The 17,935-nt window shown below is 42.3% G+C and overlaps 1 protein-coding gene across 1 annotated transcript in view; it reads left to right on the top strand.

Annotated features, from left to right (window-relative positions):
• Positions 1-17,935, top strand: part of LOC137413928 (striated muscle preferentially expressed protein kinase-like) — a 165,838-nt gene that overhangs the window by 43,824 nt on the left and 104,079 nt on the right. Inside the window, exons 3-7 of the mRNA XM_078780752.1 lie at positions 10,254-10,788; positions 10,987-13,307; positions 13,418-13,711; positions 16,779-16,937; positions 17,242-17,431. Coding sequence (XP_078636878.1) covers positions 10,254-10,788; positions 10,987-13,307; positions 13,418-13,711; positions 16,779-16,937; positions 17,242-17,431 — 3,499 coding nt within the window. The remainder of the gene's footprint in view (positions 1-10,253; positions 10,789-10,986; positions 13,308-13,417; positions 13,712-16,778; positions 16,938-17,241; positions 17,432-17,935) is intronic.

The following is a 17,935-nucleotide window of genomic DNA, read 5'->3' as shown; positions in this document are numbered from 1 at the left end:
AGAGAGCTGGGGGGGGCAAGGCCGGAGAGGAGTCGGTAGAAGACGGAAAGACCACCAACCTGCCTGCGGTGAGTGAGTGAAAGGCCCTCGGAGTTAGCTTCATCGCGGGAGATTCCAATGATTCTGAACGCCTTGGTTTCAACAGCGTGACGACGAGCTAGGTGTGAGGCAGGAGCACCAGCCCAGAGGGGAGAGCAGTATTCCATTGAGCTGCGGATGAAAGCCTTGTATGTGGTGAGGAGCTCAGGTGTGCCAAGGAAGGACTTCGCACGACGGAGGATGCCCAGTCGGCGACTGGCTTTGGAGGCCAGCTTGGAAATGTGGTTTTCCCAAGAAAGATCATGGCAGATAGTGAGACCCAAAAGCTTGAGCGACAGAACTTCTTGGAGAGGATTATTCAGAAAGTGGATGGGAGGGTTGTCCAGTCGGTCTTTTCGGAGAGACATCGTAAGAGTGTGAGATTTGTCAGGATTGAAAGGCATGTTCCACTTGTTTGCCCAGTGTGTGATTTTGTCCAGGCATGCAGGGAGTGAGGAGGCTGCAGACTGCCGATCTGAGGGATTAGGAATGGAGCGACAGAGAGTAGAGTCATCAGCAAAGAGATAGAGAGGATTTTCAAGAGAGTCAGAGAGATCATTGATGAAGACCAGAAAAAGCACAGAGCCCAGAACACTGCCTTGGGGAATTCCAGTCTGAACAGGAAGAGGAGATGAGAGAAACCCATTCAGTGCCACACGTTGACGATGACGAGAGAGGAAGTCCACCAGCCATGCGTGGAGATTTCCATGGATACCAAAGGAGGAGAGTTTGGTGAGCAGAGCAGGGTGCCAGACCGTATTGAAGGCACGTGATATGTCAAAGGAGACAGCTCTAATTTCCTGTTTGGCATTGAGGACCTCCATCCATTGTTGAGAAAGCAGAAGCAGCATGTCCAGAGTAGAGTGACCTGGTCTGAAACCAAATTGATGATCAGAGATCAAGCCATTGGAGAAGAGGAAAGATTTCATATCCGAAGCAATGATGGATTCCATGACTTTGCTGATAATTGGGAGAAGGCTGATTGGTCTGTAGTTGCTAGGATCTGTTTTTGCACATTTTTTGTGCAAAGCGGTGAGGTTGGCTGATTTCGAAGTAGATGGCAGATGATCTTGAGCAAAAGAGAGGGTGAAGAGAACAGAGAGGGAGTGAAAGAGCAGAAGAACAGGATTTTAGGACCAGTGGGCTGATGCCGTCAGGTCCAGTTGCAGAATCAGAGTCGAGGGTTGACAGAAACTTTTCCACCTTGTCAAGAGGAAAGGACACAGAGTCCAGGAGCAGCTGGGTATGACTGGGTACGGTGGGTACAGAGAGGGATGGGTTTGGGACACAAGATTTAGAGGCAAACACAGAGTTGAGGCATTCAGCTTTTTCATGTACGGAGTCAGCTGTGTAGCCGTTTGAGGTGAGGGAGGGGATGGAGGGGGAACAAACACCAGAAACAGATTTGACCAGATGCCACCAGGATTTGGAAAAGGGAGACAGATGAGAGAGTTTGGTCTTGAGAATGGAGAGATATTGTTTCCTGGCTCTCCTGAGGGTGGACACACACTTGTTTCGGGCTTTGTGAAAGGAAATGAGATTTCGTTCCGTTGGATTTGCTTTCCAGGAGACAAGGCAATTTGTTTCTGGGCAACAGCCTCACCACAAGATTCCATGTACCATGGACGGGAGGAAGGGTATGACAACGGAAGACGAGATGGGATAAATCTGTGCATGAGAGAGAGCAATTTACTTTGGAAGAATTCCCAGGATGAGTTGATGTCAGAGGGAGACCAGTCCAGATGATTGATGGCTGCTTGAAGACCGTGCCAGTTGGCCTGAGTGAAATGCCAGACTCGTCGACGCTGAGGAGGCTCTCTGAGAATGGTCAGAAAGATGTCCACTTTAACAAGCACATGATCAGATGAGCCGATTGGAGCAGAAGAAGAGCAGCAGACATTTTCAGGGAAGTTAGTCATAACCAAGTCCAGAAGAGAAGATGCTCCGTTGACTGAGATCCGGGTCGGGAAATTGACAGATTGTGTCAGTCCCAGTGAGTCGCAGAAGTTCTTTGCTGAGGAGCCATGGCTGGTGAGAGAGGTACCCACACCCAGCCAACTGGCATGGTAACAATTGCAATCACCACATATGAGGAAGAGAGAGTTGGGATGGGTAGATAGAAGTTGGTCCATATTATCAGACAGCGAGATGTAGATGGAGTCATCACTGTTTGGTGGACGGTACAAAACACATATGAACAAAAGGTGGGAGCGAAGGGGAAGCCATAGCCAGATGTATTCCTGGGGGTGAGGTGGAGAGAGGGCAGTGCAGGGCGAGTGAGGAAGAGAGTTTTTTTTATAAAGATAGCAACCCCACCTCCAGGACGAGGCTCAGGTCTATCATACCGGAGGAGGGAGTAACCTGGGAGAGATACCAATGAATCAGAGACATCATGAAGGAGGAAAGTTTCTGTTAAGCAGATCACGTCTGGTTTGTCAGAAGCAACCTGTATGGAGAGATCAGTCAAGTTTGAGTGAAGGCCCCGGATGTTTGAGGTCCATACCGTTAATGAAGTGGAAGGGGGAGCATCGGATACAGAACAGGGGGGGGGGAGGGGTAGGGTAAGATGTGGAAGAGGAGGAAGAGGAAGAGGAGGAAGTGGTAGGGAGAGCTGTTGAAGGTGTGTCAGAGATTTCACAATAGCTTGGAGAAAGGGAAGGATGGGGTGGACGAAAGGTTTGATGGTGATTGGGTGAGGCACAGCGAGGTGTTATTTGAGGAGGGGGAAGAGCGAGGCAGAAGTTTGGGGGAGATGAAGGTGAAAGTTGGAAGGGGGATGAAGCCGGGAGGACGCTTTGAGGAGGAGGGGTGAGAGGGGAGTCTCGGAGGGGAGGGGCAAGGGAGAGTCTCAGAGGGGAGGGGCAAGGGGGAAGATTTGAAAGGGATGGGTGATGGGAAGGATTTGGAGGGGAGGGGCAAGGGGGAGGATTTGAAAGGCATGGGTGATGGGGAAGATTTGAAGGGGAGGGGCAAGGGGGAAAATTTGAAAGAGATGGGTGATGGGGAAGATTTGGAGGGGAGGGGCAAGGGGGCAGATTTGGAGGGGAGGGGTGATGGGGAAGTTTTGGAGGGGAGGGGTGATGGGGAAGTTTTGGAGGGGAGGGGTGATGGGGAAGATTTGGAGGGGAGGGGTGAGATTGGATTTTAGAAAGTGTACGATTAATGGGAAACGAACATTTATTGCAAAATGAGTTTCTTGTGACCTTCGAGTCAAAAAGACGTTTGAGGATGCTGGAGGAGGGTTGGAGTGCAGGAGAGTTTCAGGAATGTAGAAAAGAGGAACTGTAAGAGATGGAATTTTTTTTTGGAATGAATAGATTTGGTGAGCAAGTCGAAAGCATCCTTTTATAGAAGAAGAAGAAAAAGGTGTTATAATATACGACAGAATACAGTACTTCAGGGGAAAGTTTAAACATTTTTTAATTGAGCAGTGAAAACTATCTGGGGAAATGGAAAATGGAAATGGGGGTGAAACACGTGATCGAAGAACGGACGAACAAATACGAACAACAAATAAACGAATAAGAACAACGAATCAGAACAGAGAAGGAAATATATCTTCTTTTTTTTTTCTTTTTTTTTTTGAGTTGCGATTTTAAACAAGGAAGTATGGGGTGAAAAGACTGGGAAAAAAACAGAGAACGAAAGTAATTGCAGCACAATCGACGGACCGCTGAGAGAAAAACAAAGCCTCAAGGTAGGACACGGTAGCCGACTAGGCCTCAAAAGACGCGACACGAATTAACCGACGATTTTGTATACAGGTATGAACAATTAACACCGAGAATCTTACTAAGGACACACTGTAGGTACACACACCGAAAGATAGATACAGTTTCGACAAAAACACAATTGTGAAAAATTACTTAACTTGGAAAGCGTGAGAGCGTGGACAGCCCTTTTTCCTTGGTTGAGTCCTTTTTCCACCCCCATTGGAGTGGTTGATTCCATTTTCCGCACCCTAATTGGGATGGTTCAGCCCGGGTCTGGTTGATGGGTTTTCCAGGTTTGAGGCTTTGCCTGAGGCTAGAGATAGTGGTATCAGTTCACGTGATTCTCAGTACTTTATGGTGCCAAATGTACCCAAGAAAACAACCATTTACATCAGAGTATTTATCAGTTTTCATTAAATAAAACAGGGTGCCACAAGTCTAATTTTACAGTCTGCAAAACTGCAACACATCACATTGTACCATATTAGAGATGTTAATTAGTGAGAAACAGGAATATAAAGGTACTTTGACTCAACTCATACACGAGCTATATGTTGATTTAAGTTGAACATTAAAATTTTCATTTTAAGTGATCATAACTTAATGTGAGCCATAACATTTCGAAATGAAAATGTTCATGAAACAATTGTTCAATCGTGTATAATATATTATTTGTTCCTCCTTTAATATCGATAAAGAGAACAACAAAGTGATTGGCATGTGTGTTCTGTGGCCAAGAGTCACGAAGCAATGTCGGTGGAATGCTCGATGCTGCTTGGGCTGGAGATCCGTCCATCGCCATATACGTGTGTGGACTCGAACTTGTTCTTTATTTAGTTCGTCTGAGTAATCCCGAACTGCCTTTGTGATATGACGAATGCACACAGGCCAGGTAGGCCACAGGACCACAACATAGCCGCAGCCATTTGATAACTACGTAGAGGTCGTTTTTATGTTCAAAGAACAGCCAGTAAGTTATAATTAGTGTGGGTAGTAATACACACCTTAGTAATAATATAGTAGGTTAAAATTACTGTAGGTAGCAATACACACCTTAGTAATAATATAGTAAGTTATAATTATTGTGGGTAGTAATACACACCTTAGTAATAATATCATATGTTATAATTACTGTGGGTAGTAATACACACCTTAGTAATAATATCATATGTTATAATTACTGTGGGTAGCAATACACACTTTAGTAATAATATAGTAAGTTATAATTACTGTGGGTAGTAATACACACCTTAGTAATAATATAGTAAGTTATAAATAGTGTGGGTAGCAATACACACCTTAGTTATAATATAGTAAGTTATAATTACTGTGGGTAGTAATACACACCTTAGTAATAATATAGTAAGTTATAATTACTGTGGGTAGTAATACACACCTTAGTAATAATATAGTAAGTTGTAATTACTGTGGGTAGTAATACACACCTTAGTAATAATATAGTAAGTTATAATTACTGTTGGTAGTAAGTAATACACACTTTAGTAATAATATCACAAGTTATAATTACTGTGGGTAGTAATACACACCTTAGTAATAATATAGTAAGTTATAAATAGTGTGGGTAGCAATACACACCTTAGTTATAATATAGTAAGTTATAATTACTGTGGGTAGTAATACACACCTTAGTAATAATATAGTAAGTTATAATTACTGTGGGTAGTAATACACACCTTAGTAATAATATAGTAAGTTATAAATAGTGTGGGTAGCAATACACACCTTAGTTATAATATAGTAAGTTATAATTACTGTGGGTAGTAATACACACCTTAGTAATAATATAGTAAGTTATAATTACTGTGGGTAGTAATACACACCTTAGTAATAATATAGTAAGTTATAATTACTGTTGGTCGTAAGTAATACACACTTTAGTAATAATATCACAAGTTATAATTACTGTGGGTAGTAATACACACCTTAGTAATAATATAATAAGTTATAATTACTGTGGGTAGCAATACACACCTTAGTAATAATATAGTAAGTTATAATTACTGTGGGTAGTAATACACACCTTAGTAATAATATAATAAGTTATAATTACTGTAGGTAGCAATACACACCTTAGTTATAATATAGTAAGTTATAATTACTGTGGGTAGTAATACACACCTTAATACACCTTAATACACCTTAGTAATACACCTTAGTAATAATATCATATGTTATAATTACTGTGGGTAGTAATACACACCTTAATAATAATATAGTAAGTTATAATTACTGTAGGTAGTAATACACACCATAGTAATAATATAGTAAGTTATAATTACTGTGGGTAGTAATACACACCATAGTAATAATATAGTAAGTTATACTTACTGTAGGTAGTAATACACACCTTAGTATTAATATAGTAAGTTATAATTACTGTGGGTAGTAATACACACCTTAGTAATAATATCATATGTTATAATTACTGTGGGTAGTAATACACACCTTAGTAATAATATAGTAAGTTATAATTACTGTAGGTAGTAATACACACCATAGTAATAATATAGTAAGTTATAATTACTGTGGGTAGTGATACACACCATAGTAATAATATAGTAAGTTATAATTACTATAGGTAGTAATACACACCATAGTAATAATAAAGTAAGTTATAATTACTGTGGGTAGTAATACACACCATAGTAATAATATAGTAAGTTATAATTACTGTGGGTAGTAATACACACCTTAGTAATAATATAGTAAGTTATAATTACTGTAGGTAGTAATACACACCTTAGTAATAATATAGTAAGTTATAATTACTGTGGGTAGTAATACACACTTTAGTAATAATATAGTAAGTTATAATTACTGTGGGTAGTAATACACACCTTAGTAATAATATAGTAAGTTATAATTACTGTCGGTAGTAATACACACCATAGTAATGATATAGTAAGTTATAATTACTGTGGGTAGTAATACACACCTTAGTCATAATATAGTAAGTTATAATTACTGTGGGTAGTAATACACACTTTAGTAATAATATAGTAAGTTATAATTACTGTGGGTAGTAATACACACCTTAGTCATAATATAGAAAGTTATAATTACTGTCGGTAGTAATACACACCATAGTAATGATATAGTAAGTTATAATTACTGTGGGTAGTAATACACACTATAGTAATAATATCATAGTTATAATTAGTGTGGGTAGTAATACACACCTTAGTAATAATCTTGTAAGTTATAATTCGTGTGTGTAGTAATACACACTTTAGTAATAATGTAGTAATTATGTTGTTGCTAATGTGTATTCGTGTGTTGCAGGTGTTACTTAATTTTTCTCATTCTTCATCAATGAATGATGCTCATTAATAGTTTATGATGATGATTAATCGCCATGAGAGAAATTGTTAAATAATTCCAGATAAAGCAAAACTAAAGCCCTTTTACACTTGCAAAAAGCAAATTAATATTCCAATACCATCCAATACCAATCCATCATAGTTTTGTTGCAATGTAATTCCCTGCGCAGTTGAAGTGAAAAGAAGGGATAAGCAATTGGTTAGACGTCAGATTATATAAATACAAACGTCGGTTTATGATCGAGGAACATTTATTTCAATTGAATGTCAAATTTTGAACACGAATTATTGGAACATGAATCGGAAAACAAACCTGTAGTTTAGCAGTACTTTGACTCTGAATTCATCGCAATCGCGCATGCGCAGAGAGGAGTGAGATGATTTTTACAGCGGAGCACGTTAGGCAATGCCATCTGGAACTGGAATGTGGAATGCTAATCGAATGCTATCTGGAACAGCGTTTGTCTGTCCATCCGGTGTATGTATGTATGTACACTACCGGTCAAAAGTTTTAGAACACCTCAATTTTTCCAGTTTTTATTGAAATTGACGCAGTTTAATGTCCAGTGAATAACCTGAAATGGTACAAAGGTAAGCAGTAAACTGCTCGAGGTAAAAAAAAAAAAGTTTAGGTTAGCAAAAACAGGAAAATAATGGACATTGCTCAGTTATATTGTAAAAAAGGCCTTCTTCAGGGAACAAGTAATGGGTTAACAACTTACAGGTGTTTTGCAGCAATGTAAGTAAATTTAGCCTTGAAAGTTGATGCAAACAATTCCTACAGGTGTCCCAACCTCTGCTGATTACTTGATTACAAACCCCCTGTCTGTATAAAAGCAGTATTGGAACAGACTGTTATTACACCCTCTGAAGCATTATTTGGACAATATTGCACTGCAGGAAGTAGTATATTGGAAACTGGAGGAAACTCTGACAGGATGAGGTCTGGCAGACACAAAGCCACAACAGAATCAGAAGACAAGTTTCTGAGAGTCAACAGCTTGCGTGATAGGCGGCTCACAGGATGACAGCTTTAAGCACAGCTTAACACTGGTCAAAGTAAGCAAGTCTCAGTTTCAACTGTGAAGAGAAGACTTTGAGCTGCAGGTTTGACAGGTCGAGTGGCAGTCAGAAAGCCATTGCTAAGATGGCAAATCAGAAAAAGAGGCTTGCCTGGGCCATGAAGCACCGCCAGTGGACAACTGAAGACGGGAAGAAGGTCTTATGGACCGATGAATCAAAATTTGAAATCTTTGGTTCATCACGCAGGGTTTTTGTACGCCGTCGAGTCGGCGAAAGGATGGTTCCTCTGTTTGTGACACCAACTGTCAAACATGGAGGAGGAAGCGTGATGGTCTGGGGCTCTTTTGCTGGATCCAAAGTCGGCAACTTGCATAGAGTAACTGGCACCCTGAACCAAAAGGGCTACCACAGCATTTTGCAGCGCAATGCAACACCCTCTGGTATACGCCTAGTTGGTCAGGGGTTCATCATACAGCAAGATAATGACCCGAAACACACCTCCAGGCTATGTCAAAACTACCTTCGAGGAAAAGAACAAGATGGTCGGCTTCAAATCATGGAATGGCCAGCACAGTCTCCAGACTTAAACCCCATCGAGCTGGTTTGGGATGAACTGGAGAGAAGGGTGAAAGCAAAGCAACCTACAAGTGCAACACATTTGTGGGAACTTCTGCAACAGTGTTGGGAACAACTTCCCGAACAATATTTGATTTCCATTGTGGAAAGAATGCCACGAGTGTGTCCGGCGGTTATATCTGCAAAAGGTGGCGACTTTGATGAGTCAAAAATTTAAATTAAATTTTGTTAAACAAAATGATTCTATGATTTATTTTTTATCTCCAATTGTTTATTTGTTCTATGCTTAATTTCAGAGTACATTGACACATTAAACTGCATAAATTTAAATAAAAACTGGAAAAATTGAGGTGTTCTCAAACTTCTGACCGGTAGTGTATGTATGTATGTATGTCCCTCGCAAACGTCCACCAATTAGAGCTGAGGATCTGGTCACGTGACAAGGGGACAGCAGATCCTCCACTCTGTCGATCCAAGCTCGGCTGCGTCGTTGTTTTACCATCGGTCTTGTTTTTACTCTGGTTGTCTGTTTGGCAGTCAAATGAAATTGAAACTCTTTCCAAACAGGAAACTTACTGTTTTTAAGGAGATAATGAAAGACGCGAACAATATGCACGGAAAATTAATGTGTAAATAATGTGGTGTAAATACTCTGGCATTAGCGGTGGTAAACTTCTGGGAAAAAATTTATACGTTCTTCAAATTCTTTATTTCATCTTAATTGGATTATATATTTGAACACTGTGGAACACAAATCGTCTTTTTAGCAATTTCAAAAACCTTCCGTTTCGCAATACTTGGCAAAATGTTACGGCATTTTACGTCATCTCGACCAATCAAATTTTGCTGCTCACAGACCCCGCCCATGTCCTTGTTTCCAATATGGCACAGGGTAATGTGTTAATGAACTCTCTTGTTATAAATATGTATTTGTTTTTAGGGCTAGAATAGTAATCAACCACGGAATAGTAATCAACATATTATACATGTAGCGTGTCCAATAAACGCACGGATACCAACACCGTGCCACCTTACAATCTCCCTCAACCATCATTGATCTTCATATGATGAATGAAATGGAAAGGATTCATCAACAGATCCTGAAAGTAAGTTAGATTAGGTTTATGGTTTGAATGAGCTATTACTATACTACCTCTATAGAAGGCCACAATTAATCCTAACCTTGTGGGGTTGGCCAAGGTGGGAGGTAGGCCCAGGTTTATCATGAACTGGCCATGCAGGCCTGGGGTGTGGACCCTTCTTGATATTGTTGAGTAATTGGTGGAATCGTGTAGATTTTAAAATAACACTTTAAGCACATTGTATCCTAGGACAAACTAGGATTGGAAAGTTCCTCAAACATATTTATTGTTTTCCCTATTATACAAGACTTGCATGCAACTATTATTTGTCAATGCCATGATGACGTAAGCAAAAACATTTGATGTGTCTGGTCATTGTATCATTGTCAAAGGACTACCTGAGAATATGCTAAAGATATCGCACTTTATTTGATTGCCAGGAATCAACCTTGAAGATCCTTCAAACAGGTGTTTCGAGAGCACAGCTGACGTTCCATCGATCCCCATTGAGGTGTCTGACCAGGCGAAGATACAGGAGAAAAACCATGAGTCATGTGCAGGATTGTCTACAGCAGAGACACTGCCAGGATTTGCCAAAGAAGGACTACAATTTCCTGCCACAAGAAAAAGTACAACGTCAGTCGATGGACTTTGTGGTGCCGACCCAACTCAAGAACTCTTAAGGTGTCCGGACAACCAGATAAAAGGAATGTGTCCTGAAAGTTTGTCAAGTGCAGTTACTGCAGAGGCAGACAATGTAGAAAATGGTATATTTCATGCAAACAGAGTGAAGTGCAGGAATTACAAGGGTAGTGGTATATCGTCTGCTAACGGAGGGCTATGTGGCTCGGTGGATGCAAGCAAGGCCTTTGGAGCTTGGGGAGAGGATCTTGTGCAAATAGACTGGGGTCATCATGGCCGACGGATGTTGACTGGCGTCATTGGCAGTGGGAGCTCCCTCGTACGACACCCAAGGTAGGCCCAAGCCCATATTCTAGCCAGTGAATAGATTTCTGTTATGTCTTATTATATATTTATATTTTTCCTTTTGGTTGACATTGAAATTGTGTGTTTCTTTTTCTGGTTAATCTTGTTTTTGTTGTTATGTTGTGCTCTGTTACATCATTTCTGTCGATGTTTAACTTCCTGCCTTTGCATCTTCTTTTTTTCCAGCCTCGAAAGGCTGGTCGTCTCTGCACCAGCATCACGGACTGTAAGTATAAGCAACCTCACAGACGAAGACTCAGAGTGCTTTTTGGATAACAGAAGCCACTCACCAAGCTCGATGATTAAAAAGTCACCAAAGAAAACCCTCCCACCAATGATATTAAACAACCATTCTACCGGAAGACCGATGGCCTGTAATATCCTTGGAAGTGATATCCGCAAAGATGACCTCAAATCGACTGCAGATGAGCAGATGAATTGTCTGACCGCATCAAATCCTTGGAAAAAGATGGAATGTGAAGGTAATGAATTGATGGATGCCGCAACTCAAGTGCAACCTCATGTCATCGCCATCAAGGCTAAATCACCACCCATTCCTTGCTTGAATCAAAAGAACAAGACTCCCGAACAAAGAAAACATGCATTTTTGAATTGTAAAGATGTAAAAGTACTCAGAAAGCTTCACTTTTCTAGTTGGCAAAGTTCTAGGTTCTCGGTGACTTTCCAGGAACGATTAAGAAAGTTTGAACAGGCAGACGCAGGAAGAAAACAGAGTTTGTACAAAAGCTGCTCAGTTGATGTGCTTCCGACTGCATTTTCCAAAGAAAAAACTTTTGCACAAATATCAAGCAGTCCGACTAAATACAAGGAATCAGGTAGCAATTCTCATCTTAAAGCAAGGACCTCTCCGTCGGTGGAAGTCGAAAAAGCAAGTGCAGATGACCGGAATAATAATGGGAAGATCGAGAATAAAATTGTTGAAGAGCTTGAAAAAATTCGAGAGAACATCGTCAGTAAAGAATGGGGAAGTTCATCCTTGAAAGATCCGAGTTCCCATAATTCTCCAATAAACAGTGGATCTGTTTATGAGGACAGGAATAGAAAATGTTTGGATGATGAAGTCATGTCTGCTACATTTAGTTCATATGACGGATGTGAAGGAATGTCATCCCATGGGATTGGGGATAACATTAGGCTCGGTATGTGTGAATCGACAGATGGTAATTTAAGCAAGGAGAACGTGAACGACCACGATAGGATAACGAATAAGTTTAACGACGAAAGTTGTAAAGAAGAGAGTAGCATGTTGGAAATGGTTACTGCATCTGAAGGGAAATTGGAGCGGATAACTCCAGACAAAGATGTTCGGTGTGAGAACCAGACGGGTCCAGATGCCAACAATGAGACGGAAACTTTTCCAACAAATATAAGTGAAAAGAAGTCTTTATCTTCGAAAGATACTAATTTTGATGAAACATTTGGCGGTGGAACGACAATTTGCAAAGAGAAGCAAATGTTCGAGGAAGACAAGATGGAAGACTTTGGAACGATTTGCAGTTGTATCAAGAACACACTATCAGAACAAACCGAAATGGACATGTCCACATCTGAATTTAAATGTTGCTCTTTGAAAACTAAAGAAACAGAAAGTTTTGAACCATCAACAGGAGAAAAACTGAGTGATACGTCAGAAAGACTCATTGCAGGGTTATCTTCAGAAGATTCTAGAACAAAATTTGGTGCAACAGATGATGCAAGTGTATCAAATAAATCTATAGAAGTTGAAGAAGAGGATTTATCCAATCATAGTCATAATGACATTGTCGCAGTAAAGACGCACAATGTTGTTGACTTGGAGAAACATGTTTCTGAAACAGGAAATACAGAATCTGAAGTCGAAACCCGTTTTCCAGATCCAAACCGAACTATCGAATCAAATTTGGATTCAACAGACATGGAAAGTCATCCTATCACACCGGGGGACAATTCTGTGGAACATCGACATCCTCGTGATCCTGAGTCAGATGAAGAAGATTCAACAGAAATGGATTGTCGAGAGTCGGGCATCGATAATCAGGTGGGCCGTGAGATGGAGGACTCCGTAAAAGAGAATTGTAATGAAGAAGAAGAGGACAGTGATTGCACATCTCTTGAACAATTCTTGTTGTCCGAAGACTCGAGCAGCGAAATACAGACGACCGGAAGAGACAGTTTAAGAAATGTCTCTGATCTCTCTGATCAGGAATACAGTTCTTACTGTGCACAGGATTCCGATGAACCAAGTGGAGACTCCGCAATTGTTGAGGATAAAATTTCAACTCAAGAACGACCAACTGATAATTATCCACAGCCAAATATGCAGGGAATAAAAGCAGAGCAAGAGCAAACGTCAGAATGTGGGAATTTATTGGAATTCCTTGCACCTGAAGGAGATTTTGTTGAGCCGAGCAAGATGAACGAACAAGAGATTAACAAGCAATCTGCTGAACCAGAGAACATTCAACAATATGAGTTGAACCAGTTTACCTCCAGCAACACCTGTCAAGGTAACTATGTATTGACAAAAAAAACAAAAAACTTTTATATCCTCGTCTTTTCGATGCGGAAAGGCTGATCAGCACCACATTGCTCAAGAGTTGCATGTTGTTGTCCACAGGATGTGTCTCAATTGATGATCCTCCAGCCTCAACAAAATCGCATCCCACCGATCCAGTCTTTTCCCAGCCCCTGAGGCCGATTACGGTTCCGGCAGGGTGGCCGGTTCGGTTGGAATGTGAGGTTCAATCACCATCAGATGTAGAGGTCGATTGGTTGTGCGATGACCAGATACTGCCACCTGCGCTGCTCGGTTGCGAGATGCTGTTTAAGGGGCGTCGATGCATGCTCAGCCTCGCTGCTGCACACGAGGACGACAGTGGAACCTACAGCTGCAGGCTCACATCATCGACTGGTACCTGAGGATCGATCACCTGGCGGCTTAAATATTTGTTATAACTAAATGACTTCTCTATACTCTAGAGTTCCACATTCATTTGTACAACATTTTGAGTACAGTAACTCCTCGCTTAACGTCGTCCAGCAGGTGAGGGTGCCGATTGCCGAGTGCCGAGCCTTATTAAAACCAGTAAAATCATTAGTTATGATGCAGGTGACCGTGCGGTAGATATTGGCGTCGCTCAAGGTCTCTCTCTGACCACTGTGAGAACAATTAACATTTATAGGTCCTGGGCTGAAGTTACTCAGGTGTGCATTCATGTACAAGAACCAGCATTCGAGGCCATTTTTCCCCCGCAGAGCAGGGGGTTGGCCTTTTTCGGGCACCTTGGTCCCCTTTTTGAAGCAAGGTTTTATGGCCGGATGCCCTTTCTGCCGCCAACCCTGATAGTCGCCTCTTGCGACACAGAGGGAATTACCAGTGAACTAGTACTCGATTTGCCGACCTCGGAAGGATGACAGGTTGAGTCAACCCCCCTGGCGTTAATTCAGCGATCGACCGGGATTCGAACCGAGGATCCGAGGATCCCAAGCCGGCACCCTAACCGCTAAGCCAACACCAGGCTTGTGTGCATTCATGTACAAATGGGCAATAATTATTTAATACTTGTACTGTATATGTATATAATGTCTTTTGTCTGGCGATAAAAAAAAATCCCTGGGAACTTAACCCCACCCTATTTACATTCATTATTATAGGGAAATAGGATTCGCTTAAAGTCGTTTCAGTTAAAGTCGTGCTTTTCAAGAACATAACTACAATGTTAAGTGAGGACTTACTGTACTGTAGAACAAAAGATGTATTGAACTATCTCTCCACACTCAAGAATGAACTCTCAAACCTGTCTCCTTCCTCCAAATCCTGGTGGCATCTGGTCAAATCCGTTTCTGGTGTTTGTTCCCCCTCCATCCCCTCCCTTACCTCAAATGGCTACACAGTTGACACCGCACGTGAAAAAGCCGAATGCCTCAACTCTGTGTTTGCCTCAAAATCTTGTGTCCCGAACCCATCTCTCTCTGTTCCCACCTTACCCAGTCGAACCCAACTGCTCCTGGACTCTTTGTCCTTCTCTCCTGACAAGGTGGAGAAGTTTTTGTCAAACCTCGACTCTGATTCTGCAACTGGACCAGACGGCACCAGCCCACGGGTCCTAAAATCCTGCTCTGCCGCTCTATCTCACCCTCTCTCTGTTCTTTGCACCCTCTCTTTTGCTCAAGGTCATCTGCCAGCATCTTGGAAATCAGCAAACATTACCGCTTTACACAAAAAGGTGCTAAAACAGATCCTTGCAACTTCAGACCAATCAGCCTGCTCCCAATTATCAGCAAAGTCATGGAATCCATCATTGCTTCGGATATAAAATCCTTCCTCTTCTCCAATGGCTTGATCCAGATCATCAATTTGGATTCAGACTAGGTCATTCGCTTCTGCTGTCTCAACAATGGATGGAGGTCCTCAATGCCAAACAGGAAATCAGAGCTGTCTCCCTTGACATATCACGTGCCTTCGATACGGTCTGGCACCCAGCTCTGCTCACCAAACTCTCCTCCTATGGTATCCATGCAAATCTCCATGCATGGCTTGCGGACTTCCTCTCTAGTCGTAGTCAACGTGTGGCCCTGAATGGATTTCTCTCATCTCCCCTTCCTGTTCAGGCTGGAGTTCCCCAGGGCAGTGCTCTGAGCCCTGTGCTTTTTCTGGTCTTTATCAATGATCTCTCCGACTCTCTGGAAAATCCTCTCTATCTCTTTACTGATGACTCCACTCTCTGCCGCTCCATTCCTCATCCCTCAGATCGGCAGTCTGCAGCCTCCTCACTCTCTGCAGACCTGTACAAAATCACAGACTGGTCAAACAAGTGGAACATGTCTTTCAATCCTGACAAATGTCACAGTCTTGCTATGTCTCTCCGAAAAGACCGACTGGACAACCCTCCCATCTACTTTCTCAACAATCCTCTCCAAGAAGTTTTGTCGCTCAAGCTTTTAGGTCTCACTATCTGCCATGATCTTTCTTGGGAAAACCACATTTCCAAGCTGGCCTCCAAAGCCAGTCGCCGACTGGGCATCCTCCGTCGTGCGAAGTCTTTCCTTGGCACACCTGAGCTCCTCACCACATACAAGGCTTTCATCCGCAGTTCAATGGAATACTGTTCTCCCCTATGGGCCGGTGCTCCTGCCTCACACCTCGCTCTGCTTCACGCTGTTGAAACCAAAGCTTTCAGAATCATTGGAATCTCCCGCAATGAAGCTATCTCCAAGGGCCTTTCACTCACTCACCACAGGCAGGTAGATGGTCTTTCTGTCTTCTACTGACTCCCCTCCGGCCTTGCTCCCCCAGCTCTCTCTGTGCTTTGTCCCCCAAATATTCCTACAGGTCGCACAAGATCTGCCAGCAACCCTCTGATGGTTAAACTGCCGAAATCTAGGCTCTCTGCTCACCTTCACTCTTTCATTCCTCTCTTCTCCCACCTCTGGAACAAACTCCCACACTCTCTTCAATCCCACTCCTCCCTCCAGGTCTTTAAAACAGCTGTTCACCACCATCTCTTATCTTCCCCCATCCAAAACCTTGATCTTTTCTATCCCCGCTAATTCACCCCAGATCCACTTTGTTTGAAATTCCAACTTATTTCCTGGAAGTCCTTGCGGTGTCCATATTTTATACCTCTCCCACCCCCCCCCCCTTCCCATGCCTCCCACCCCCCCAAACCCTCTCCCTCCCACAGATCTCTCGATGTCCCTGCTCTCAAATGTTGTGTTTGTGTCCTTCCCCCTCTCCCCCCATCTTGTCGACCGCTCCCTATGTTATATGTTTTATGTGTTGGTTTGTCTTTTTGTGTGATTAATGTTAGCTCTTTCACGAGCCTCGATCTTGTATACAAAAAAAAAAAAAAAAAAAAATTTGAAAATGTTACAGAAATAGCTTTCACCAAAAGATGAATATATATATATATATATATATATATATGTATATATATATATTTATATATATATATATCCATGCTCTCTCAACCATGCAGGTGAAGGATCCACGAATGCAAAGCTTACTGTATTGCCTGCACCACAACCACTCTTCACACAACCACTGGTGCCCACCCGTACCGTGCTGGGCAGCCTGGCCCGTCTCGACTGCAGGGTTAGCGGAAATCCAACACCGGTCGTCAGTTGGTTTCACGAAGGTACAGAGTCCATTTATTGAGGGGCAGATGAAAATGATTTCGAGTTTTGTGTGTGATGGCATACCAGGAAACATACCAGTTACATCATTAGATGGTAATATCTCAGATTGCTGGATTTTGTCATTAACCTATTGCAGGCTAACATCAATGGCTGGTACCTGGGGATCACCTGAATCCGAGGTTACACCAATCCAGTTTGTGGACCAGACCCACAAGAGTCAGCGCATACGTTGAAGTCAAAAAACAATTTCAGACCAGGAGGTTAAACCTGGAGTTGTTATTCCATTTGTTGTCTTTCCTCCAGGCACATTGATTGTTCCAGGGGAGCGATTGCGAATCAATCGAGATCGAGGGCTTCATTCATTGCTGATTGGCCGAGTGAACTCCAGTGATGAGGGAGAGTATGAGGTGGTTGCAAGAAACCGACACGGAGAGGCATGCTGCCAAACTGAGCTATCAGTTGAGGAGTTGAGGACCCCCGGTGGCTCAACCGCGTAAGGAATCTTTTGAATATTGTCGCGTCCGTGGCTTGTTATCACCAGTCTTGGAGGAATGAACCGAACCAGCTTTAACTCCCGAGGCGACCTCCCGATTATGGCGGTTTTTGCACCTACAGGATGGAAGAGACATGAAGCGTTTAACTTCCCGAAGAACACGGGTTTAATCCCAAACTCAACCAAGAACAAGACAAATAAAAATGGACCAAGAATTATTTACACAAAATAAGGCTCGGAATGAAAATAAAATAAATAAATGCGGAGGTAAAATGCTATGTTGAAGATCCTCCACTCAGTTACAAACACACACACAGGGTAAAGTAATGAAATAATGATTCCCCTCCGGCACTTAGCTGTCCCCAATATGGGTCCTTTGGAAGGTCGGCAGTTGACGACCCCGGATCCACCCACGCAGGAAGCTTAGAAAAATGGCGGCAACCCGCATGTCAAAGGCGTGAAGGCGTGAGGTGAGTTGCGAAGACAGCCCTCTTTCTTTCCGGT

Source organism: Myxine glutinosa, chromosome 6 (assembly GCF_964187855.1).
Source record: "Myxine glutinosa chromosome 6, kmMyxGlut1.1, whole genome shotgun sequence".
Lineage (NCBI taxonomy): Eukaryota > Metazoa > Chordata > Myxini > Myxiniformes > Myxinidae > Myxine > Myxine glutinosa.
This window is presented reverse-complemented; position numbering and strand designations above follow the sequence as displayed.